The 26,863-nt window shown below is 47.8% G+C and overlaps 1 protein-coding gene across 4 annotated transcripts in view; it reads left to right on the top strand.

Moving 5' to 3' along the window:
• Positions 1-22,659, top strand: part of ACTL8 (actin like 8) — a 104,372-nt gene extending 81,713 nt beyond the window's left edge. The window contains exons 1-3 of one of the 4 annotated variants that reach the window (XM_044996122.1): positions 4,743-4,789; positions 18,776-19,151; positions 20,103-22,654. In XM_044996122.1, the coding sequence (XP_044852057.1) occupies positions 4,758-4,789; positions 18,776-19,151; positions 20,103-20,867 (1,173 nt within the window). In that variant the 5' untranslated portion in view covers positions 4,743-4,757 and the 3' untranslated portion in view covers positions 20,868-22,654. Of the gene's footprint in view, positions 1-4,742; positions 4,790-16,940; positions 16,985-18,775; positions 19,152-20,102 lie in introns of those variants that run through there. The other 3 variants (XM_044996123.1, XM_044996121.1, XM_044996124.1) reach the window with 3 other exon arrangements.
• Positions 22,660-26,863: the final 4,204 nt, after the last annotated feature.

Raw genomic sequence — 26,863 nt, 5'->3', positions numbered from 1 at the left:
GCCACCACTGAGAACAGTCTAGATCCATCCTCTTTGAAACCCCCTTTCAGGTAGTTGGAGGCTGCTATCAAATCCCCCTCACTCTTCTCTTCTGCAGGCTAAACAATCCCAGTTCCCTCAGCCTCGCCTCATAAATCATGTGCCTCAGCCCCTGATCATTTTTGTTGTCCTCCACTGGACTGTCTCAGATTTGTCCACATCCCTTCTGTGGTGGTGGGGGACTGTTTAAGTGGGGGGGAGCTGTCTATGTGCTTGCATGAGTCTGCAGCCAAGATGGCCTACAGGATTCAGAGAGTCTTCTCCCTTAACCACCAAAATAATCTCTGCTCAGCAAAAAGAGGATCCAGTTCATACTCCAGGACCACTTCCTGCATAACACCAGCTGTACCTTCACCCAGTATTCCCTGCATCAGTGTGAACATGAAGTTGAGCTCGAGCGTGCTTGAGACATCTTGTCTCCACCAAAATATTTCATGTGACAGCGAGTCTTCAACAGATGTTACACCCCTCACCTTTGCCATGAACACCTGTGCAGTATTGCACCTTAATCTGGTGGAACAGGTTTGCCCAGAGTGCAAGTCCTCCTAAATAGGACACCGTGCAAGATTCTTTGCTGTGTGAATGCTCAAGCTTAAAACTGAGGGGAAGAGCTTCCTAGTCACTGCACTGGGATATTAAGCAGCTGTTTTAATCAGGCTTCATTGTTTCCACAAGCTGGACTGCTGGGCATACACCCACTCCCTTCCTGGGAAAGGGCTGCACTAGGCTCAGACACATTTCTATTTAAAACCACATGCTTCCAAAACAAGACGCTCCCCTGCCCGTGCTGCTCCCCAAGCAGAGAACAAAGCATGGGACCAATTAGTCCCAATGCTTAATATGCTGCTGTAGGTGTTCAACACTGCTCTCATCACTGAAGTAGTAAAAACATACAGACCAGGCTGCCTGGGAGTGGAGTTGGGTGAAGGTTGCTGTGGAAAGCTCACTCTGAACTCCTGAGGCATTGGGGGTGGGGGGGTGGGTTTGCCAGCAGATGTTTATGAAATATTAAGCAATGCAATCAATACTGCTATCCCAACCTTGCCTCAGGCACGCATCTCATTAAAATCACTCAGCTGCCTGCTGCTGGGATGGAGTCATGACCTGTGATCCACTCCTTCCACATCAAGGAAGTAGCTTTCCTGCCGTTGCAGCTGGAAGGTGGCAATGCAAGAGGAAGCAGCCAGTAGGCTGGAAAGCATGCCGTAGAGATCAGTAAATAGAATTTTTTTTAAATCGGGAATATTTGATTTCCTTGCAAGAGCTGGTCCTTGCAGGGGGTTCAGCCTTCTCTGCATTATGCATGAGCCAGAGGTGCTTTTTCAAGCCACAGCTAATGGCAAATTAGGCCAGGCAGGCGCAGATTAAGCTGGGTCCCTGTTAACTGTCTTCTAGAATCTAGCAATAAACCCAGCACCCTGCTGGACTTTCCCGCTAGTACCTTTGCTTTCCTAGGTGCTAAAGACCTCCCCCTTCCCTGACAAACACACATGCTTATGTCAAACTTAACACAAGTGTGAAATCCACCAGAGCATTTTTCCAGCCTGCTGCCAGTGCCTGGGATCTGTGGCTTCCATAGCTAATGAGGCACAGTAAGCTGCTCCCTCCCCTTGAGAGACTTAAAAAAAAATTGCCAAGAATTTATTAGTCTAATTACATTTTTCCTAATGCAGTTGACCTCAGCTGCACTTATCAAAGCTGCAATCTCCCAGCCATTATTGGAGTTTTAATAAGAGTCAATTGGTTATTGTCACTCCAAGTGGGACACTGGATGCACAATCCCCAGACAGTCAGTGGGGCAGGGCTCTTAAACTATTATGTTCATAACGGGGATTAGGCTCTTGTCAGGCTCACTCCCACTGGGATAGTGAATGCCAAGAATCTTAGGGCTAGGCAGCCTCCCAGCTTGTAGGAACCTGGTGAGTTGTTGGTTTTTCTCCCCCTCCATGCTCTGCTATGAGCTGTCAGGAGGCCTCTACCAATGGCCCTGCAGTCTTACTCCCATGTGCTCCAGGCTTGCAATGTCAGAGGTGGTCAAGTATCCAAGCCGCATGAGTCTGTATCCACAAAAACAAGCAGTCCTCATTCCCAGCAACCACACATGGCATCATGCAAGAAGCAAAGAGGGTGAAGGGACTCCTGTGTGTGTGTGCCAGGGGGTGCTCCCCCTGCCCCATTCTGACCCCTCCTCTGAGCATGCCTGGCCCTCACTCATCTCTCTTCCCCCTGCCCCAGTGCCTCCTGCATGCTGTGGAACAGGTGATGGCAGTGGGTGGGGGAGAGGGGGAGATGCTGGCCACTGGCAGGCAGAAGGCACTTGGGGTAGGAAATGGGTGCTGAGCACCCACAGAGTCAGCATCCATGGTGACAGTTGACCACAGGCAGGAGTGAGCTCCGCAGGCCTGCTGAGGCCAAGAGCTTAGTAAAATAAAACTCTGACAGTCAGATAAAATCCTAGCATCTAGGAAGGCCTGTCTCTTGGGGTTCAGAGCTTGAACCCTCTGTAACAGGATTGAGGAAGAGCTGGTTTGAAAACTTGCCTTGTCTTCACCGAAGTTCCTCCTGGGAATAGTATCAGAGGGGTAGCCGTGTTAGTCTGGATCTGTAAAAGCAGCAAAGAGTCCTGTGGCACCTTATAGACTAACAGATGTTTTGGAGCGGTATTCACCCACGAAAGCTCATGCTGCAAAACGTCTATTAGTCTATAAGGTGCCACAGGATTCTTTGCTGCTCCTGGGAATGAGTCTCTCCTCATCACTTCAAAAACTTGTTGGTCAAAAACCTTCTTCACAGTGTTGGTCACAACCCCTTTCTGTCAAATCGACCCTTCCCATAGGAATCTGTCTGGACAAAGCTTTTCTTCAAATGTTCTACCAGCCCTAGTGGGAAGAGGCTTCCCTGTAGGCTGGGTTACTGCAGGTGTAACCCCCCACACCTCCTGGGTGTGTCTGTCCCTTCTAGTGGCACTGAGACCACTTAGATTAATGAGTCTGCTACAGCCTTAGCTAAGAGCCATGTAGCTTTTAGCCCATGCAGTAGAGGCTCATGTACTTAACTCCTGAGGCCCCAGGTTCAGTTCCCACCTGCTGATGGCACCATCAGACCATTTACTCAGCCACTGTTCCTAGGATACAGTAAGCCAGTGAATTTTGCAAGGAGAGGCTACCGTTGGGTAGGCAGAACCAAATCACTCCAGTCTAGGTGACCAGAGTTGGCGTTGCTGCTCCTTAAAGAGCCTGCACTGAAGGCCAGACCTCTCCAGATAGGGCATAAAACTTCACCGCTGCCAACGGCAAACTGCCTCCTGCCAAATAACTCAATTCTTGCACAGGGAAGATGGCTGCTTTACTGTCAACAGCATTTCCCAAAGCCCCTGACCCAGGGGCAGCTCTAGGTATTTTGCTGCCCCAAGCACGGCAGGCCAGCTGCCTTTGGCAGCTTGCCTGCGGGAGGTCCCCAGTTCCACAGATTTGGTGGCACACCTGCAGGAGGTCTGCCAAAGCCACAGGACCAGTGAATCCTCCACAGGCATGCTGCCGAAGGCAACCTGCCTGCCACCCTTGCGGCTTGCCACCCCAGCCCACCCTTGGTACCTGGAGCCACCCATGACCTGACCTAACCCTGCTTGGATCCCAAGGGGACTGTAGAACAGCTAATCTGGTTGCCCAAATGATTGAAAATACCCTCCCTTCCCTTGCCCTGCAGACTCTAACTAAAGAGCTCAGATGCTGCTATGAGATGCATTTTTTTGTCTTGGGAATGTGGGACCTGTAGACCTTTAAATGCCCCTCCAATGTCCATGTGGATAAACACAGCACTTTGATTTCCAGTCTCACCAGTCCTCTAACAGGCTACCTATGTAAGGACACCAGAAATGGAGCCTACTCCTATGCTGTGAAATCTCTCCCTTAACACAAGAAGGGACCTTAATCTAAGATGCTGCCTCCAACTGGTGCAGTTAATTGTCCTCAAAGCAATGATCTGACGCAACAAATTCTGTCTTCATTATGCAAGTATCTGAATTACTTATGCTCACCACTTGTTCTGAGGAGCTGCAGTCCCTCAGTTACTCCAAACACAGTTGTGTTGCTCTCTAACAATGGGAAACTCCTGTCCGAGGAAGAGATCTAGGCTGCTTTGAACTGCATGTAAGAAATTCCATCCTGTGGCTGGGTTCTGAGCTCCAAATTTGTGGCTTGACATCAGAACCCCTTGGATGAGTTCCTCCCCAATTCTCTCCAGGTCCTCAGCAGAATGCTGAGATTCTCAGTGGATGTCAGGGGTGTGGGTTTTTTTGGTCTTTATTATCCTGAGCCACAGAGCGATCTTAAAATCGGCACCATGATATCAATGCCTCCTTGCTGGGATTTTGGAGGATAGTTCAGTCTATTCCATCAAAGGAAGAATCTTCTCAATGGCATCTTGCTCTGGCCTGGTGGCACACTCTAAATCAAACTAGAGATGTTGGAGGAAGTGTCTCATCAAATGTGCTGGCTTACAGCAAACATTGGCTGAATCTAGATTCAGCTGGAGTAAGTACACAATGCATTTGAGGGCACTCTGGGGAGGGCAGTGCTTCCAGCTGCATTCCTGAGCAGCTGCCTCTTGTGACAGCTGCCTCTTAACACAGATTGATGCGGTCTTCCAACAAGCTGCTAGACTCCTGGGTGTTCATTCTCCTTCCCTCCCAGCATGGAGGGTGGTGTGCTAATCTGAGCATGAAGTGGTATGGGCATCTCTCCTCGTTCATGTAAGTGAACTGCAGAATTGCTTAAAACACTTCCCATTATTTGCCCAGAATTAAAGCTGCCTCCTTGCAGATCAAGCCCAGCACTGCATAATGCTGCTGTCTCGGTGGCAGGGCACTGGTGCAATCTCAGCCATGCTCTCATTTCTGTAAGAGCTTGTTAGACGTGGCTGTCTCCCAACTGGCTTGGAAAAGAGCAGCTTTGGGGCTGACTCTGAAATGCTGCTTTTGCCCCCGCTGATAAAGCAAATTCTCACTTGTCCAAGCTAGTTGGCCTCTATCCTCTTGAATCATGATTCTCTGCCTATGGTCTAAGCAGGAACCGCCATCGTGCCAAAAGGGTGTAGTGAATCTCACTGCATACGTGAGACGGTTCCTGTTAACCATTGGCTCTACCTAGCGCCTCAGGACTCAGACTAGAATGCTTGGCAGGTGGGGCAGGCTTGCTCCCCAATAGACAAGGCATTTGTGAGTGGAGGGGGATGCAGCCATTTAGTGTCCAAGATGCAAATCTTTAGTGATGAGCTGGTGGAACTAGACTCAACTCGTCCAAGTGGGTCACCAGTAAACTCTTGAAAGGCTCCTCTACTAGAGCCGCAGGGAAGACAGAGTGAGTGTAAATATCCTAACCAGCATTGGAGGCTCTCAACGAAGTAGAGAACTTCCAGACTGCCTTCTATAAGTGAAGTTGGGAAGTGCAAGGCCAATCCCTCTAGTCTGGCTCCAAACCCATACACCTCCAGGGAAGAAGAGGCAGGTCAGTCTTAGGCTTACATGGTCAGAACAAAAGCAACTTGGTGGTGGTTAAAGTCTCATGACTTTCCTGACTCTTGCTTTCAATCTCTGCTTTCCCTTTAAACAAGTTTGTGGCTGTCAGGTGCAGAGAAGCTTGGAAATGTGAAATAAGTGCATCATTGCAACAAGAGTCCTAAAAGAGCTGGCTGAGGGGATATCTAGCAGCTGATATCAACTTTTTAATCTTCCCAGGAGGTGTACCATGTTGAGCAGTATTGGCCCCAAGATATTAAACATGGTGGATGAAGTAATCTTTTTTTTTTTTAAATTGGACCAACTTCTCCAACTCTTGAGCTTGGAGTTCTTCAGGTCTGGGAAGCTAAGAGCTATTTAGCATCACTGCTAAATACAAGGTTTGAACAGATTGTTTAGTGACTTATGCTAATCCCACAAATACTGTCCCACACTAACAGTTCTCTCCCAGGCTTGCAGCACTGCACAGCTTCTCAGCTGGGGCATTGCCGCTCTTGGCCAGTGGCTCTCAACTTTTCCAGATGACTGGCCCCTGTTCAGGAGTCTGATTTTTGTCTTGCATACCCCAAGTTTCACCTCACTTGAACTGTTTACAAAATCAGACCTAAAGAGCCAAGCATGACAGCACATGATTACTGAGAAATTGCTGACTTTACCATATAATTACAGAATAAATCAATTGGAATAGAATGTATTCACATTTCAGTGTGGTGCTATTTAAACAAGTCATTGTCTGTATGACACTTTTACTTTCTGCTCGTGCTTTTTATGTAGCCTGTTGTAAAACTGGGCAAATATCCAGATAAGGTGATGTACCCACAGAGGACCTCAGCATATCCCCAGGGTACACATACCCCCGGCTGAGAATCCCTGCTCTAGGCCAGTCTCTTGCCCCTGACCCCAGCTCCACAGGCTTTCTGTGGCTGTTCACCAAGCCTCCCCTTAGCAACCAGCTCTTGGGCTGCTACCTCTAGGGCTAAAGAGACACCACACTCCTGCCTCTTTTGGGTCCCTGTTCTGCACCCTCTGTTGCCCAAATGGACATCTGCCCTTTCCAGAACAACCAGCAGCCCAGCCTACCCCTCTAGGCAACTCTAAAGCTGGATGGGGATAAGTGGCCTGTATTGAGGTGGCAGGTGAATCAGTGTTAACCAGGAGTAGCGGTATTTGAAGAATACACCCTTTCTTTCTATCATAGAATCATAGAACTTAAGATCAGAAGGGACCATTATGATCTAGTCTGACCTCCTGCAAGATGCAGGCCACAAGCTGACCCACCCACTCCTGAAATAATTCTCTCCCTTGACTCAGCTGTTGAAGTCCCCAAATCCTGATTTAAAGACTTCATGTTCTCTACAGCTATTGTCGAGCTATAGCCAAGGGGGGTGTGAGGAGAAATGCAGGCTATTTGTCTTTTTTAATCTGCTGACTAGTTTTCAGGGGCTTAACATCATGAAGCTTCCTGGCTGGCTCAGTTTCAGGTTGCTTGACAGCCTATAATCTGCCCTTCTTGAAACAATTGACAATTTCAGTTGAAATGGCACAAAATAGACATCTGCAATTTTCAGTGTGTTCTCATAAGGAGAAAAGCGCTTTGACCATCCAATTGCCTCCCTAGGGAAGGGACTCTTCCAAAACAGCTCTGCTGGTGTGCTGTTGCTAGCCAGTGTCGGCTCAGACTGATGCTTGGCGCTATAGGATGCGGGTAATGGCCTCTAGCATGGCCAGGAGTCAAGACCACGGTCTAATTTGAAGTTGCTGCAAATGAAATTCTGGTCTTCTGTAGAACAACACTGAGTCCATTCTGCCCTGAAACTTGTGTGGTCACTTGTTCCACATCCACCTTGCACTAGCACTTGGTAGCATCTTACCTGTGCAAAATGGATGCAAGTGACCCCATAACGGACATAGGAACAGTCTGAACTGCAGGATTCCAGAGAAGTTCGCCCTCTGAACTAGGGGGTGGGAGGCCTGTAAAACGAAGGACGTAGAAGTTTGTGGCAGGAATGCTGAGCTTCTGTGTCTGGTCCCAGCCAGGCTTATGTCCTGCTTGAGTGTTTGACCTGCAAATCCAAAGTCTTGCAGCAGTCGTTCTAAAGCCTTGTCTACACTTTCAGCACTATAGCATCATAGCTATAGCTGCTCCACCATAGACACTCACTACAGTGTTGCAAGGGGTTCTCTCATCGGTATTGTTAATCCACCTCCCTGAGAGGCCACAGGTAGGCTGGCAAGGAAAGTCTTCTGTTGATCTAGTGCTATCGACAGGGGTTAGGTTGGCTTAACTCTGTCTCAGGAGTGGCTTTTTCAGACTGACCCAGTTACATTGCTCAGTATAACTCTTTAGCATAGACTTCCCCTTAGTCTATGGACAAGATTAAAGCTTTCCTCTCTGTGGCAGTTTGCTCTCACTCTCATTCTGGTGGCCTGCAGAATGAAAAGGCTCCTCTGGGGTGTGGCCAAAGTAATCAGAATTCCCCTTGACTTCCCCATCCACTCAGGTTATCTACACACCAGGCTAGATTCTGCTTGTTTCATGGTGGAACCCAGCAATTTAAGTTGTACAACAGTAACACTCAGCCCAAAGATCCCCTTTGGGCAAAGGCTGTTGGTTGGGCTAACTCAAGGAACCATTAGGAAAAGGGTGGCTATAAAATACCACTATATAAATCCAAGGTATGCCCACACTTTGAGTACTGTGTGCAGTTCTGGTTGCTCCACCTCTTGAGTTGGAAAAGTTAGGAGGACAACAAGTGGTTTGGAACAGCTTCCCTATGAGAGATTAAAAAGACTGGTGGGACCAGTCTGTTTATAAAAGGTGACAAGGTGTGTTTGGCCACAACACATGCCATTAGTGTCATCTTGGTGCAAAATATACCTGGTGAGTTATCACTTAAACCAATAAAACGCTGCTCATTGATCTTTAATGTGTATAGACAAAATGTCTTCAGAATGGTGAATGCAAGATGAGATTGACACGTTTACCGGAGGGGGGGGGGTAAACTCTTTCCTCAAAGACCAAGGACAAGCTGATGCCTCAAACCAGGTGTCCCCAGGTGATTGCCAATCACCTGCCAAGTGCCAAAGAAGGCCAACAAAGGGGACAGGAACAGAGGAACCTACAGTTGAGTTTCAGAGATGTGGATTTCATGCTGCTCTTACAGTTGGAATGAACTTTATCTAGGGCTAACCCCCCAAATGCCTTTCAAAGGGTGAGTGGAGTGTAGAAGTACACCCCAGGCTCTAAGACAGGAAGCCGCCTTTTGATTTTGGTGGCGGGAGGGGAGATCCTGGCCTGTGAACTTGGTCCACCCTCTTGTCAAACATGTGGTGAGGATTTCTGCCTTGTTGCGCTTTAGCTACTAAGCACTTGTAACCACTTCTAATACCTTGTATTCACTTTAAAACCTAATCCTTGTACTTGGTTTATTAATATAAACTAACCCAGTGGTGTGTTTAAAACACACAACTGTCTGGTAACCCCAATTCAAGTAGCCAACTGTTGAATATTGCCTGTTACAGAGGCAACTGACTTTCTGCACTGCCCAGCCCTCTCCCGGACAGATGGATCATGTCTGATCACCCTGCAAGTAATAACCAAGCTGGTGGAGGCCAGGGTATGACAGGTGTTGCTGCTGGAGTCAGAGTTGCTAGACCAGGGCTGTGGCAGGTCAGACACTCAAGGTGTGACCTGCAGGCTGTTTGTGAGCAGTGCAGGTTAGAAGCTACAACCACAAACCATTGAGAGGCACCCAAGATGTCAGAGGGGTGACACAGCCCCAGTGGTCAGGATTGCATCCCAGAGTGTGACAGGGATATGATAGAGGTCTATTCACTTTCCCTGCACAATTCATGTTTTTATGGACAAGTTCTTTACTCCTTCTCATACTAAAAACCAGGAGTCGGCCAATGAAATTAATAGACATTAGGTCTAAAGCAACAAAGGCATGTACCTCTTCACACAATGCAGTCGCCCTGTGGAACTCCTTGCCAAGGGATGTTGTGAATCCCAAAACTATAATGGGGGTTGAAAAGAGAATTACCTGGAGGATAGGTTCCTCAACGGCTATATGCCAGAATGGTCAACCATATGCTCTGGGTGTCCCTAACCTCTGTTATCCAGCCCTAGCTTCTGGTAGGGGATGGATCACTTGCCCTGTCCTGTTCATTCCCTCTGAAGCACTTGGCACCAGTCACTGAAGACAGGCTACTGGGCTAGATGGACCATTAGTCTGATGCAATATGGCTGTTATGTGCTGACTTCCCTCTCCCCTCCATGCTCCCACTCATGATTGCCTTGGCCATCAAAGCCAGGGTTACTATCTGTCTCCTTTGGACTGCCTAAAGATGGTGAGCTTTTAAAATGGAGTGAACTGTTTCCTTAGAGGTGGGGTGTAAAGGTTGGTGGGATGTAGTGACAGGCTCAGTGCAGTAAGCTTTTCTGGGCTATTTTTGGGCTGCCTTAGGAAAGATGCAGTGAAATAAGACCCTTGTTAAATTGGTCCCTGTGGGCTGGCTTCCTGTATCTATTCCACTGTTATCCTCTGATCTTCCATAAACTGTCTCTTGAATTCTGCTGGCTATCCAAGCTTGGCTTTCACAAAGGATTATCCTTCTGTATCGGAATTTTGACAGCCCTTTCAAGAACTGAAACCATTCCCATGTCTCTTTCTAGATAATGAGATTAATTATACTTAGATTTGTCTTTTCAATGGTGTGTTTGAGGAACTGGTTATAGTTTTGACTTTTTCCCTCTTTCTCTGCAGTTTGGTGGCTCTGTATTCTTGCTTAATCTCATCTCCCTTCCCCCCCAGGCTCCTTTGCTTCTAATTAGTGTCTAGAAGGGTAATTGGACTGAGGAGGTGGGGGCGGGGGTCCTTCCAGGGAGGAAGATGGCTTTGCATAAAAACTGTAGTGAGGCTCCAAGTTTGTAACCTGGTTAGATTATCTGCTTTAAACGTCAGCAGTCAAAACATGATTTAAGCAAAGGACTTGACCTGAGCTGGCTTATTAAAATGAGAGATGGGTGTCTGAGTCAATTGGTAGCAAACTGACAGGCAGAGAAAAGCTAACTGTGTCCCAAGCAAAGGCAGTGATAGCTTTTTATTAAAAACTAATAAAATGCATGGCATGGGAATAGGGCTACCCTAGCCAAACAGGCAAATATCTAGGACCAAGGCTCAGAACTGAATCGCCCGGAACCCTGCAGTCCAGTGCTTTACTGGAACCTGGCAGTCTCTAAGGATGGTGCTGTCCTTCGAACAATGCTTTAGTCACTCTCTCTAAAGTACAGACCTGGACCCTGGCTATTCATGAAACTATTCACCAGAGCCAGTTATTGAGGTAGTAAGTTTGCAGGACTCCCTCTGGAGTGAGGCCACACAACCTTGCAACTACTCTACCTTATGCCTTCCTCTTCTGGAGGAAGAGAATGAATATGGCTGTCCTTGGCATGTGGTCAGTGGCTAGTTCATCTTGGGTAGTGTATATGGAGCTTCCAGAGGTTGTAGCCACAGTGGGCTTCAGTTCCAAAATGAGTGACCCGCATTCTCAAAGCGGTTAGTACATACTGGTGTAGCCAGTGCTCATGGCTAGAATGCATCCTGGTTCCTCTGTGGAGGGAACCCCACATTCACACTCCACTTGGGCTTTGCAGGTGGGGTGGACTCTCGGTTGAAGGTGTGTTGGCAAACCACCCAAGACTTGGGTGCATCACCACTGCCAAATGGTACCCCCAGGCTGGATTCAAAGCTGGGGTGGGGCCAGTAGGCAGCATAGATCCAGCATCTTTCACTCACTGAAGTGTTGCTGGACCACTAAGTGTTAACACACTTAGTTCAATCTCTCCCTGGTAGGCTGGGCTCCCTGTGACTCAGTGCTTGGCTGTATGTTAGGAAGTGATTCCAGACTAAGTCACCCACTTCAAAGCAGTCTCCAAAAGGCTCCTATTTGCTACAAAGGAGATAGCAGTGTCTCAACAGGGCTACAGCAAACACCCATGTGATTCTAGTGATGTCCTCCAGCAGGCAGTGGTGGCATCTAAAACAAAGTACAGAATCAGTCTAATGACACTAGCCTCCACTTACACTGTGCTCCTCTATGCTCATGTATCTTTCAGGCCTCCTGATCTGCTTGTAGAGTAAAACTATTAACTTGACTGACGTTCTACCCTGCATTAATAGCAATAACTCTAATAAATTGAGGGCCATGTTGCAATTAAGACTGAAGACTGGAAGATTTCATCTCTGGGCACAGGCATCAAAGCTATATACATAGACAGGGAATGGGTTAGCCAGTCCATCTGTAATTACAGGGCCAGTGTGAATAGATGAACATCAAACTATTAGAGTCTAATTTGACTATCTAACGAGGAGCTGTGATGTTTTATGCATGGTGCCTAATTTTACCCTGGCAATCTCCTGCTATATTTAACATCATTAATCATTGTTGATTCCCACAGGGCTGGATCCCTGATTAGTGTCAGATGCATCACGGGAGGGAAGGGATTTTAAAAAGCCCTTTCTTCACATTGGAACTGAAGCCAGTTCAGTGGAGTTGATCTTATTGCTTGTGTGGCTGGAACACTTTTTTTTGTGAACAGGGATAGACAGATGCACTGCCCTCCTTCCATTTAACCTTTGTCCTCCTTTCTCATGGCCTGGAGTGTCATCTGGGGTCTTGCTTCCTGTCCCTGCACATGTACCATAGCAGCTGACACACTTTCTTGGTAGAGGTAGGTGGTGCTTAGCTGCTGTGCCAAAAGCACACAACCATCCTTGGGTGGTCAGTCTTGGTCTCCTGGTTTGAGGGAGAAATTCCAGGTAATAGAAGCTTCTTGGTCGCTGACCATGATGCCAGAAATTGACCACATTAGAATCCTTTCAGGAAGTAGTGACCTAGTATCTAACTGAATTTTGACTTGGCAAATGTCCCTGTAGCCAGGACTGTTTTTAGCATCTCAGCTTTGAGATGAGGCTCTCACCCTGCTTCACAACTAGAAGAGTCTGTGTCCAGGCCTTGGTGTAAAGGTTTGGATGCCTCTTTTTCTGAGGATGGGCTCAACTTGCCTGAAAACAGTTGCACAGCCCCTTAAGGCTCATTGAGGCAATTGTAGCCTCAAGGCTTCATGGACACTCCCAAGGAGATCAGTGCAGTGATCAAAATGTAGACCCAGTGAGAACTTCTAGCAAAGACGTGTATGACAAACATGTGATGTTTTCTTCCCCCCCCTCCACAATCTCTTGATGAAACTTCCCAGGAAATAAAATTTCCAAGTTCCAGCCAGACCTGTCAGAACACTTGACCAGAAAGCAAAGCTGGCCATGACTAGAATACTCTTTCAGATAATTGGCTGTTAGTTTTCTGTTGCTATCACAACCAGGCATGGGGAGTTTTTAGGTTTATCTTTAACTTTGATATTGAAGTCTAGTGTGTGCAAAACACTAGAAAACTGTATAGGAAGGTACCTTCCTATCTGCTGTTCTCCCCAGACTGCTCTGGCAGGATGAGTCTCATGAGGACAGCTGTGCGAATACCAAATTTTTCAGCTCACTGGCAGTTACCCAAAAATCACTTCCTTGTTTTGAATCAAAACCTCTTGTCTTGATTTTGAGCATTTCTTAAAGTTAAACCAAAAACCCTCAGTCACTTCAAAAATATCAAAACAGCTTGAATGTTCAGATTTAAAACAATTTGGCAGAACTATTTTGGCTGTTGCCAAACCTGCATTTTGCCAAATAGCTTGTTCAAAATTTGCACATCTCTACTTCACGAGGCGAGGCTTTCTGCCAACAAAACCAGGGCTTGCTAGAGAATGGGTAAGCAATCTAATCTGCACACCAATTTCTCCCTGCAAATACTGGTCCTTGGAATAGAGATCTACAGGCACCATCGATATTTTATTTAATCTTTGTTGTGCAGTCCATCTTCCAAAGTAATCAAAGTCACCACGACTCCACTGCAGGAGGAGATGGGCTTATCTTCATAGCCTTGTTCAAATATCTCTAGGCTAGCTTTCCCTGTCCCACTTTGCTAATTAAACACAACTTCAGTCACCTTTTTCATCTGAGACAAGGTGAGTTGATCTGTTATTGGACCAACTTCCATCAGTGAGATGAGCATTTGAACTTGCATAGAGCCCATCAAGTCTGGGAAAGCGAGACTGCATCAAAGCTAATACAAAGTGGAACAGATCATGCCAAAGGAGTTAACGCATGTTGCAAGAGGCCGTTCAAGGTGAAGGGGGCAGTTAACACCTCTGGGGTCACAGGCAGAAGGCAGGCTAGATTGTTGTAATGGGCCATAATCCAGGGTCTCGAGTCCGACATTTGACACCTAGCCGTTATGAATTTAAGATCCCTACACTAGTCCCTTGAAAGTGTTGTGCTGCTCTCCTTTGACATGTCAGATACAGAGTGTTTGCCCATGGGGGGGCTCTTTTGTCTTGGCACCCTTCTGTGTGAGCTCATCAGAGCATAGTGTCTGCCAGGCTCCACCAACCCAGTTGTTGGGACACATAGTGCACTGGATGAGGCATGTGTAGGACCCAGGGCTGGTGCAACCTATTAAGCGGTCGCCTAGGGCGCTAAGATTTAGGGGGCAGCATTTTCTTTGGTGGGGACCACGGTGCTGGATTTTCATCTGCCTCCAGCATTTAGGCAGAGGGAGCTGGGGCAGGGGGTGTGTGGGGAGGGCTGCCTGCCCCAGCTCACCCCTGCTCCGCCTCCTTCCCTGCTCCACCTCCTCCCCAAGCATGCCATGGCTGCTTCACTTGCACTGCAAGCCTGGGAGGCAGGAGAAGCAAAGCAGCCAGTCCGCTTGGAGGAGGCGGGGCAGGGGTGAGCTGGGATGGGCAGCTGCTGCATGGCTGGCCGGGTCAGGGGAGCTGCTGCCGCAGGGGGGGTGCCTCAGGGTGGGGGGGGGGCGCCTCAGGGATGGCGGAGGGCGCAAGGTGGAAGTTTTGCCTAGGGCACAACATCCTTGCACCGGCCCTGGTAGGACCCATGAATTGTGAGAAGTACATTGTGGGGGCTATTGATCACAATAGCAGTGGAGATCTGTTGGCAGACTATGGCATATGCCTGACTGTCTAGAGCTCTCTTCTTGAGGCCCTGTTGACATCTCCTCTTCCAAAGGAGAGAGCATGGCCCCAGAGTCTGCAAAAATGTGCAAGTGAGGACTGAAGATCTGCCCCTGGACACCTAGTTGGCTTTCGCCTGGACTCTGCTTTCTTCAGTAGCCTTGTCTGTTCCTGGCCATCTTCCCTTCCTCCCCTCCATCAGAATCTTATTAGCTATGTTTACATGGCAGGGATGTCAAGCGATTAATTTTTAATGGCTTGGTTTATTGCGTATAGGAATGGTTTAGTGAGTAATTTCCACATTTAAGTGATTAATTCCCCGGGGTTTGGAGGGACTGGTTAGCTTTACATTAATCAGGACTTCAGCATGCCAAGGGGTGATCAATCAATCCCCCTGCTGCCAGGGAGAGTAATGTTAAAATACCTCCAAGGTACAGTGAGGTTAGGCAGAGCTTTAATTACTCCCTTCCTTGCTTCCAGCAAAATTCTTGGTGGTCCCTGCTGTTGGCCTGGTCTCTCCTGCACATCCCCCTCCCTCACACTTCCCTTCCCAACACACCACAAACCCAGATGTTCATTAGGAAGCTGGCAATAGCCTGTCAGATCCTACATAGGATTCATGCTCCCCAATTCCAGTCCATCTGCTCTTGGCAGAGCCGTGGTATAAAATATGCACCTGCCATGTGGGAGAGGGATATATTAACTGCTCCATGGACAGGCAGCTCTTTGGTTCTAGCTAGGGTCAGGCTGAGTAGGAATTGGTGAAAGCTGCCTCACCTCCTTCCTTGCTGTCTGTGCTCCTGTCCTGACCAGTAGCTGCCCCATCTGTTGATCCCAGGTTACTGATCTTGCCCAAGATTAAAGCCAGCACCGGGGTAAGTGCCTAACCTAATGTCTGGTGGGCAGCCTTAAGCAAGCACCTCTGCAGATCACCAAACCTCCTGCTAGGCCTTCTCAGGAAGATTTTTGTGCTGGAGTCACAAGCAGAAGTCCCACCTAGTAAATCTCTTCCATGCAGGCTGCTCCTATGTACAAGCATCAGGACCCTGGTCACACCACCATTCATAGCATGCTTCTGCCATAGCCTTGACTGCTACGCTATTGCTGGAGTATCTAGTGTATTACCATAACTCCCCTTAAGCAAGTGCTGACGAAGCATATGCTGGCCAAAAAGTACACAACACACTAGCCCTAACAAACATTTCTGCATTTTACCTACAAAGTACTTAGAGACCTAATGAGAGCACATGGCATCTATAGGTAACTACACAACCACAGTATCAGACTGAAAACTAACACAGCTAGAGTTAGGGTGACCAGATAGCAAATGTGAAAAATTGGGACAGGGTGGGGGGTAATAGGAGCCTGTATGAGACCAAAATCAGGACTGTCCATATAAAATCAGGACATCTGGTCACCCTAGCTAGAGTTGCAGATTGTTACTTTCTCAAATGCAGCCTGCTTGGTTTACATTAGCCATCTCCGGCACTATACTCTTCAGTAAGTTACCAAGAAAAGCCTGTGCATTTGACATCCAAGTGCATGGAAGATGTTGTACCTTTTTTTATTTTGGGGCTTGATAAACTTCATACTTCCAAACCTTTTAGCTTGTGTGACTGTAACAACCAATCAATAGGTGGAGATGCCAAGATCTTCTGAAGGCTTTGCCTGTCTAAGATACTGGATAGCAAAGCTTTCCTGGCTGCCTTGGCAGAGTCAAGAGACAATCTCAGATCATTGAGCAACTTCTGCTACAAAGAACCTAAACATTACCACACTTTCCTTCTGGTTTGTTAATATGGTATCAACCACACCTGGTTTAATGGGGACACTTAGATGCTGGGATTCCAGCACAGCAGAATGACTGGCTGCATAAGGACTGGTCTTTCAATAGGTCTTGTGACTTAAACTGTCTCTGGGTCAGGAATGAATTTGGCTTTAAATCACTAGCTCAGTATTCGGCCAGTTCCTTAAGGCATGAACTGGGTAATGCTAAGATCTCTGGAGCAGGAAGAACAAATCTAAACTTGTTTGCAGTGCAATAACCCAGTTGGTGTAATACTAACTGGATAAGGCAGTAAATTTAGCTGAAATCTTGTGGACTAAGTAACAAAGCAAAGGTGTACAGCTTCAAGGACTTCCTGTAGGAGTAGTTTTATATTGTCTAGCATCAACAGCATGATGTAGTCCATTGGCAGGAAGCTAGGTAACTCATTTGATGATGCCTTGCCTTGTAGTACTGCTACCTCCAGGAAGTATGCTAGTCTCCCAAGCCTGTCTTCCAAAGTGCCTTAGAGGGAGGACTTCTGGATAAGTGTTCACATGGTTTGTCTCCTCTACACAGTTCTCAGGTGTGCATTGGGGAGAAGGCCATCTTCTCTTCTCCCCCCCCTCACCCCAAACTGGGAAAATCAGTGAATTGACAGGACTCCAATTCCTCCTACCTAAGGAGACAAGTCTATGATCCCACCATAATGGCTTAGGGTTTGGAGGAAAGACCTGCAATACCTCATCGCACACTTATTTGTGGAGAAGGTGAGACTTGCTCTCACATCCAGACCCTACATGGAATGGCCCTCTAAAAGGCCCAAGATACCATCTAAAGAATCCATGGGTCTTGCACCAAGACCACTCCATTTCCCAACCTTCCTAACAACTGAGATGCAATAGCATTATGGTTACCTACCATGAGTCTGCTTTGGGACAGATGGTTAGGAAGAATAATTCAGACAAGTACCAACGGCTAGAATAGAAATCTGTTCATTTCAGCAAACTAAGGAGTGGGCTTGGGTGGAGGGAGACCTTTTTAAGGTCAGGATATAACTAAAGCCTTCAGCATGAAAAAAGCTGGTGATCGTTTTCAGTCAAACAAGCAGGTGGCTTTCTAAATACATTTTTCTCTGGCTTGTGTACTTGGCCTATTGACCCGATCGTCAGTGTGGAGCTGAGACAGTAAATCTTTCCGATGCTGTTGGAGTCTGACTGGGTATGGCTCAATTAGCTTTCTACAGTAGCTGCCTCTCCTCCTTCCTACAAAAATGAAGGATTTGTAGGCTGAACGGTACTTGCTCCCCTCTTGCTGGCAAAGCCGATTGTCACACTAGGGCCAAAATGGGACGTTGGCACCTCATGCTGCAGACTCTGTAGTTTGTCACCACATGGGCCTGACTTTCTAAGAGCTCCACACACAGTGTGGGGCTCTTTCCTTATGAAATCTGGGCTTCAAAGTGGAAACTCCGCTCCCGCCCCCCCACATGTGAATCTGTCTGTGCTGAACTCTAGAAAACCAAACCTGGCTCTTGCCACATTCCTTTCTCACTGGCCAGATGTTGGCAAGCCAACACATGGTCCCTACCACATCAGTATCAGAGGGGTAGCTGTGTTAGTCTGGTTCTGTAAAAGCAGCAAAGAATCCTGTGGCACCTTATAGACTAACAGACGTTTTGCAGCATGAGCTTTCGTGGGTGAATACCCACTTCTTCTGTTGCATCTGAAGAAGTGGGTATTCACCCACGAAAGCTCATGCTGCAAAACGTCTGTTAGTCTATAAGGTGCCACAGGATTCTTTGCTGCTACCACATCAGTAGCTTCCAAAGCTAAAAACCCAGGACACTCAAGGATGTGGGGTTTTGAACTGCATGAATTAAGATAACCCCCCCCCCCGCCAGAAATAATTCAGTCCTGAATGGACTCAGTCTGCCCAGGCTCACTGTAGGGGAGAATAGCTTTAACTCTCACTTGGCTTTTAATTCAACAGGCCCTTCCTTAAGAAGGGAGGGTGAGGAGTGGCACTTCACCTCCATATCTCGCTTGTCACTCTACTCCTGTAGCTGGCCAAAGAGGTCTTGGAAAGAGCTTAGGTGTTTAGCAGCCCTCAAGCACTGGCAGGTACGACATCCTTTCCAAACTCCCAGTTCCAGCTTCTGAAGTCTCTCCTTAGTCTGTCCCTTCTAGATAGGGACCCTTAAGTGCCTCATGAGGGACAATGACACCTATAGTCAATCATTATCCAAGCATCTCTGTAGGATATGCATATATTTAAACCAACTACTAGCTTCCAATGCCCTGAGATGCTCCCTCAGCAGGAGCAGTTGACTTGCTTTTCACCTAAAAGCTTGGTCTTTCTCAATCTCCTTATTCAGACAAACCAAAATGGCCGAAGAAGAAATTGCTGCTCTCATCATTGATAATGGCTCTGGGATGTGCAAAGCTGGCTTTGCTGGAGACGACGCCCCTCGTGCAGTGTTCCCATCCATCGTCGGACGCCCAAGGCACCAAGGGGTCATGGTTGGGATGGGGCAGAAGGACAGTTATGTTGGTGACGAGGCCCAGAGCAAGAGAGGCATCCTGACCCTGAAGTACCCTATTGAACATGGCATTGTCACCAACTGGGATGACATGGAGAAAGTGTGGCACCATACCTTCTACAACGAGCTCCGTGTTGCCCCAGAGGAGCACCCTGTCCTGCTGACAGAAGCTCCCCTGAACCCCAAGGCCAACAGAGAGAAGATGACCCAGGTGCAGTATTGCAACTATGTGTATATCTGCTGTGCATGTCTTACAGCCTGACTTAAATGAGTGTCTTGGTTCTCTACCCCTTGCATCCCTGATGTTTTATGGCAGCCCTGGCACTTCTGCTTCTAAGTCTCTTGGCTGTCTCAATTTTTGTTTGATGCTGAGGCCTGGCAGGGTCGATGTAAGATACTTCAACTTCGACTATGCTATTCCCGTAGCTGAAGTTGAAGTATCTTATTTTGACTTGCCTCCCATCCTCACAGCATGGGATCAATGGCCACGGCTCCCCCTGTCAACTCAGCAACTGCCACTCGCCCTGGTGGAGTTCCAGAGTCAACAGGAGCACATTTGGGGATCGATATATTGCAACTAGATGAGACATGATATATTGATCCCCGATAAACCAATCGCTACCTGCTGATCTGGTGGGTAGTGTAGACATACCCAGAGTGTGCAGGTTTAAGGTCTTCCAGGGAACCAGTCAAACAGAACTTCATGAGACACATGTCAAACATCTCAGGTCTGTTTGAACCCTGCAAGAGCTTATCTCTAGAAAAACTTGCAAGACTTCAGAAATTCACTTTTTCCTCTACTAGCTGAATTTCTAAAAGGACAGGGAGGGGAGGTGGAGGTGAGCTACAACTTAACGTACAGAGTTGAGTCTTCTGGACAAACTTTCATGCCAAAGGTGTCTTTGACCTGCTCTAGTTACCCATCAGCATAGTATCTGGCTGCCTGTGTGGTGTGATCTTGTAGCAGCACAAGATTACACCTGCATATTGTTCACAGCAGAAGCCCCTCTAGCTCATGGGGGAAGACCTGGGTTTTGATGCTTGAGCCCAGAATAGTCTAATCATGGTGTCTAGGTCTAGCCCTGGCTAGCTACAGATTCAGGTTGCAGGCGTGGACAGCTGATCCCTGCAGTACAGTAAAAATGCCTCCTCTCTCTCCTAGATCATGTTTGAGACCTTCAACTCCCCTACCATGTATGTGGCCATCCAGGCTGTACTGGCCTTGTATGCCTCTGGACGTACCACTGGCATCGTGATGGACTCTGGTGATGGGGTGACCCATGCCGTGCCCATCTATGAAGGCTACGCGCTGCCTCATGCAATCCTGCGCTTGGACTTGGCTGGGCGTGACCTGACTGACTACCTCATGAAGATCCTGACCGAGCGGGGTTACAGCTTCACTACCACAGCTGAGAGGGAGATTGTGCGTGATATCAAGGAGAAGCTGTGCTATGTTGCCTTGGAGTTTGAGCAAGAGATGGCCACAGCTGCTACAACTGCCTCTTTAGAGAGAAGTTACGAGCTCCCTGACGGGCAGGTGATCACCATTGGGAACGAGCGGTTCAGGTGCCCAGAGGCCCTCTTCCAGCCCTCCTTCCTGGGCATGGAGTCCTGCGGCATCCACGAGAGCACCTTCAACTCGGTCATGAAGTGTGACATCGACATCCGAAAGGACCTCTACGCCAACACGGTGCTGTCCGGTGGTAGCACCATGTATGGCGGCATCGCCGACCGCATGCAGAAGGAAATCGCTGCCCTGGCCCCGAGCACCATGAAGATCAAGATCATTGCCCCAGTGGAGCGCAAATTCTCAGTCTGGATTGGCGGCTCCATCCTGGCGTCTCTCTCCACCTTCCAGCAGATGTGGATCAGTAAGCAGGAATACGACGAGGCTGGTCCGTCCATTGTTCACAGGAAATGCTTCTGAATCATGTTCCAAAATGGAAGTGTCAAATGTGGCTGGACAATGGATTGTTCCTTTATGGAAATCTTCCTTCCAAAGCTGTTCCTAGCTCTTCCAAGGGCTGTCTGTATGCTTAACATATCCTATCTAACATTGCTTTTGACCTATTCAAACTAAAGTCCCATCACATATAACCTAACACAGGGATCACCTGTAAAAATGTGCTAAACCCTCATGCTAGTGACTCATCACAAGGTTAAGAGGTAAAACCATGCTAATGTGAGGCTATGGATCTGTCACTGACTAACAGCACTCTCTTCCCTCTTAGTTGTCATTGTACTGTCAGATTCTCAGGGCTAGAGATGAGATTGGTGCAAGATGTACTCAAGGTCGGGCATCTAAAGATTGAGTAATTATTCCATAACTCCTCTTCAGGGGCTGGCAAGTGCAAATGTTAATTGCCACTTGTCTTCCTGCTGTACCAGCAGGAATTAAGGGGCCTGTCTGCTTTTTTTTCCCACCCAACTGTACCAATAAATAGCCATGGGGCTAAAGGCCACTCCTGGCTCTATGTGCAAGCTGTTGTATTCATACTAATCTGAAGAAAATATCTGTACATTGGGGAGATGTAAGAGTTTGTATGGTCATTAAGGCAAAGTGGAGAATTGTAACATGCAATGATAGTCTTGTGATAAGAGGAAACTTAAAAATTAAATCATGAAGTGCTTTGCAGGACTGACTAAGTTCTTTAGGAAATGGATGGGGAAGGGATTTGGACAAAACTCTAGGTCTCTTTTCAGAAAGCCAACTCCTTTGGTCAAGGATCACATGTATCCCTGTTCAAGGTGTAACATACTCATTTTCCAGCCTCCTGGAAGGGAAGGCAGGGACTAGATGACTTATCTGACACTGCAATGAGTCATTGGTGGCAGATCTGGGTATGCAGTAGTAGATGCTGGGGGCTGCTTGTCCTGACAATTCCACCTGATTTAAGGGAACGTCAGCTTCCTGTGGTGGTGTCTCAGGTCATTGACTCTTAAGGAAGAGTCTCAAAGGTACATGATTAAACAGCAGCTGGGTTTTTTCCAGAGGTGCTGAGTCTCCAGAGCATTTGCAGTTAGCCACTGCATTTCTGGAAAACTGACACAAAGGGCAGGTCTACACTACAAACTTGCATTGGCACTGGTGCATCTGTGGCATTATAATGCTTCTGGTGAAGATGCTCTAAGTTGACAGGAACAAGCTCTCCCATCAGCTCAACTCCGCCACCATGAGACGCAGTAGCTACATTGGCAGGAGAAACTCTCTCCTACAGAGCTACCCCTGCCCCCCCAATGTAGACAGTTATGCCAATCTTAACTCCACACCCAACCAACACCCACTGAGCAACACAGTCATACCAAAGTGTGTAGACCAGGCCTTAAGCATCTAAACCTGGATTAAAACTAACAAGCTACCCATTTTCAAAACTCTGCCTGAAGGCTGGGCTTCTCATTAGTGTCCCACTCCAATCCTGAGGAATGGGGTGGATATTAGGAACCTAAATTGTAATAGCTCTTGAGGCACATACACTGCTACAGGGACTCCATTAGATGCCTTAAAACAGAGGTGCCTCATGGGATTTTTTTCCAAAGATGTCTAACTCCTAGAGATCTCCAAATGAAAAGCACACCAACAGCCTTCTGCATCTTGGGGGCCAGATTACTAGAGGTACTTTGGTGCTAAAACTCCTGTAAGCCATTCTGACTTGGTATGACAACCACCTCTGGAGACCCAATCACCCAGCAATCGAACCTGCTCAGACCCCTGCTGCTCTAGCTCTGGCAGTAGAGTCTCATGCAGTGAGGTTCAGAGGGCCTTCATTCCATGCCTGGTGTGGAGGGTGCCCTGCATAACAGCACTGCCCCAAACCATGTTCAGCTGCATAAATTGAACCTCAGCCTAATGGCTGCAATTGCTCAACACTTTGGGCACTGGGATTAATAGGCATTGCTCACCCCTGCGGGACTTCGAATGCTGGGCAAACATCTTAGTTGGTGTGAAGGTTTCTTTACCTTTGGAGTGGGAGAATGTGACCAGGCTAGGGAGGGTGGGTGGGTTTTTTTACACTACTACTCCAGGCAACATCTAGCCTTTACATCTAATCATGGAACAAACTGTAGCACATAATTAAGAACAAGCTTGGTGTTTAAATTGCCTCACCTTTGAACACATACATCTTTAGCACTTGACTTGCTCAGTAACTTTCCTCTTATTTAAAAAGATGTTCACGGCTGCTGTCAGTTTCATACCACAGTCTTGCAGCCCAGAATGCCAGTGAAGTGTGAACAGATGGTCAAGAAACCACCTCAGGAAGAGCTGGCTGAAGCTTGATGGTCAAACTATGAAGGCAGAATTTTTTTCTTTCCCCTTCCCCGCATGCCCAACTGGAGATGATTTAAAGGACCCTAGTCTCTAAGAGTATCTTCCTAGAAAGTACTGAACATCTTACCATGTCTGACTAGACACCAGAACTCAACAGGGTGTTGGAAGGGGTCTGGGTCTCTGCACATAGCAGGGACTCTGAAATTTGGGTGGGGAGGGATGGGCAAGGCTTCAAAACTATAAAGCTTTCCACTCCTGTGAGACTCTAGAGGGAAGCAGTTTCTTTAGAGGCCAGGCCTCTTCTCCCACCACCTCCCCTAGCCTTCCTTCTGCAGCAGGGGCAGCATAAGGATACAAGTATTGTCTAATTTAGTCCTGTGTCCTTGAATTGGTTCTAGTGAAGAACAACATCGCTTCCACAGGGAATGCAATGAGATACATGTCCAATGTGTCTGTTCTGGCTAATGCAAAAAAGCTTGATCATTGGAGTAAGGGTAGCAATATCACAGTCCTTTCAACAGCAAAAGCTGGTGGCCATGGTTGCAGCTCAGAAAAGGGGGTTAGTACTGATCTGCATCATGTGCAACTAGGAAAAAGCATTTCTAAAACACACAAGTTTTTAAAGGGGGGAAGTGGAGGGGCTTCTGCTTTCTGGGCACTGGAGGTCAACATTTTGGTCAAAGCAGACACTCTTCCTGGGACAACTGCTTGGAAGCCTGTCAGGATCAATGTTAATGTAGATGCTGTTACCTTTAATGTCAACAGAACTCCTTGGTGACTCTACAAGTGTGTGTGTTTGTAATAGGGAGACCAATTTTAGGTGTAGACACATGTAAAACAAGATCAAACCCTACAGCCTTATGCAGACATAACTTTGTAGTGCAGGCCAGCAATGTAAAGAACTAGCAGCATCCTCACAAGGCAGAGAGATGCCCTATCTAGGCTATGGGCTTGCCTGGGCTAGTTTTAATACTTTGCCAGTGCCAGGCTCCTGTATGTTTATCTGAAAACAAGAATGGAAGGCTGAAAGATGGAGGAGGATGAAAACTCCTAGTAGCTGAGGTGGTAGGGCTGAATTACCCTGCAGCCCTATCTGCCACTCCAGTGAGACTTGGCCCTGCCTGAGCAAAAGAATCAGGTTCTGGCTACGCAAGCAAACCTTTCCAGAAGCTGGCCTACTCCGTGTCTCTCAATCCCGCCTATTCCTTTGTTAGTGCCACCTATCTGGGAGGTGGGAATGGAATTAACTGGCATTTGTAGCAAATCCCTCTGTTAAGTCTGCAGCAACAATTCCTGCTCTTGGAAATAAAACAAACTCAGCTCTTTACAGCTCTAGTCTGAAGCCGAGCTACTTAACTGCCAGCCAGCTCCTTGTAAGCTGTTAATGATGGCTTCTGAATACAGAGGGAGCCAGGAGCTGTCTCCTCTGGTCTGATCAAAGCCAACAGTGTAAAACTCAAATCCATGGAGGTATTTTTAGCCAAAGCCTCAGACTTACACAGAACTTCAACTTAGCAGTTAGAGCAGCAGATCTGTACGTTTCTTTCCTCTGAGGCTCAGCCAGGCTGGCTTGAAAGGAAAATTAACCCCCCCCCCCCCAAAAAAAAAGGGGGAAACCTGAGACACAGTAAAGGAGCCCATCCTCTAAACAGGCCCTCTCTGAACAGCTGTTATCTAGTGTAATGTCTTTCCTAAATGTCTGCCGAACAGGGGTTTCTATGGACACGATCAGCTTCTTCAGTGGTGACTTGGAGCAATGCGTTTGCAAAATGTCGGCAGGATCAGGCAGGGCAGGCCTGGTACCATCATGCTGTGGGGTTCCAGGGTTCTCCGCAGTGGCCCTTGGGAATCGGCTTAGCTGGATGCTCCAGCCCTCGCTGCCATTGAATCTACCTCTTGAATGATCCTCTAGCAACTGGCTTCATGCTTGGAACGTACCTGATTTTGGTGTGTTCTTCGGCAGCTGCGTTTGCCTTTGTCCTGTGTACCACCTGGCCTTGAGTGCTGCCTTTTACCATACAAGGAGGTCTAAGCATCTTATGAATAGGCACGGCTAGACCTCACCACTCCCCAAGAGCTAGGCGAATCCTAGAATCATAGAATCTCAGGGTTGGAAAGGGACCTCAGGAGGTCTCTAGTCCAACCCCCTGCTCGAAGCAGGACCAATCCCCAACTAAATCATCCAGGTGAGTGCTATCCTGGCTTGAACAAGTGGAGAACTTGGGCAAAGATCAACTCAGGTTGCAGTGAGTACAGGGCAGGGCCAAGAATAACACTGCGGGGTCCTGAGTTTGATCCAACACCCGCTGAGAGCCTTTCTATTGACGTCGCTGAGTTGGATGAGAGTCTCTGTCTTGCTCTGTGGCTAGCTAACGTCATGATAAAAAGGAGGAAGCGACTGGGTTCATGTTCCCTTTTGGGTCACTTGCACCGGCTCTTCCTACTTAGTGTCTATTGACCAACCAACCTCGCCAGCAAAGTTTTGCTATCCCTGGCACTTGAAAAAGAGGAAGGCATGAGGAACAAAATACCAGAACACTGAATGCCACTTAAAATTTCAAGGTGACTATGGAGACCAGAACTCCGATCTTCCTGCTACAAAAGTGCAAGCCCTGCTGCTTGAGCTTCAGGAGAATCTCCACAGTATAGGGCCCATGACACACAACCAAGCAGGTTTGGCACTGCTGTGGTGCCCATGCTCGCTCCATTCTTGCAGTAATGTGTCGATTTTACAAAGTCAGATACTGAAGTTACAGATCTGCTTTTTTTTAAAAAAAAAAAGTTTGAATTCTTACAGCCCTGACCCCTGGTTTTGTTGGTTGGAGACCCCAGGTCAAGCTGAAAAGCATGACGGGTTGGCGTGATTAGGCGAGCGAGTGTTGCTGTATTCAGCCGACCTGTTTGGTCGAGCGCCTGCTCGCACAGAGAGGTGGCAGGCTCACAAGTGCCCAAGTTAGGCCGAGTCTCTCTAGCAGCCCAGGCGTGCTCAGCTGCTCAAGGGAGAGTTTAACTAATTGCGGCTGATTGATTTGGAGGAGAGTTTCCTGAAAACCATCCAGCTGCATTCAGGGTGGCCTGCGGCTGAGCCAGTCGGGGCACAGGAAGCAGCTAATAGCTATGGATTTTCTACTCTACCCACGTAGCTCTGCGTCCTGTGCTCCCCCAGATGTGGCATCGGACGTGGGTCAGTTTCGTGGCTTGTGGAAAGGGGTGAGAATGTAGTTGCTTGTTATACATCGTAAAAGACTGCCCTTGCCCCAGCAAGCTGACAGTCAGAGGAGGTGAGACAGACGAAGGAAGGGTGATTTAGCCTTGCTTTATAGCTACGATACAGAGAGATTAAAGCGACAGCCCAAGGTCATTCAGAGCCTGTGGTAGCATAGAGCAGGATCTGAAGCCTGGTTTCCTGAGTCTTAGCCCACAAGACCATCCTTCCCCTTTTTCTTTGGCAGCCTGTACTTCCTCACGCAGAGGATGTTGGCCAGCTGGGCAATTCAAATGGCTACGCGGAGTGTGAAACAGCTGTCTGGTGTTTCCAGCCCAGAAAAAGCCCAATGAATTATTCAAGCTGCATTCCTGCAAGGGTTTGGAGCCTTTGTTTTACAATCACCTGGGGGCTTGACCCGAGTGCCCAGCAGACTGACAAACTCAGCGTG

Source organism: Mauremys mutica, chromosome 21 (assembly GCF_020497125.1).
Source record: "Mauremys mutica isolate MM-2020 ecotype Southern chromosome 21, ASM2049712v1, whole genome shotgun sequence".
Lineage (NCBI taxonomy): Eukaryota > Metazoa > Chordata > Testudines > Geoemydidae > Mauremys > Mauremys mutica.
Note: the sequence above shows the minus strand (reverse complement) of the source record. Positions and strands in the feature narration are given on the sequence as shown.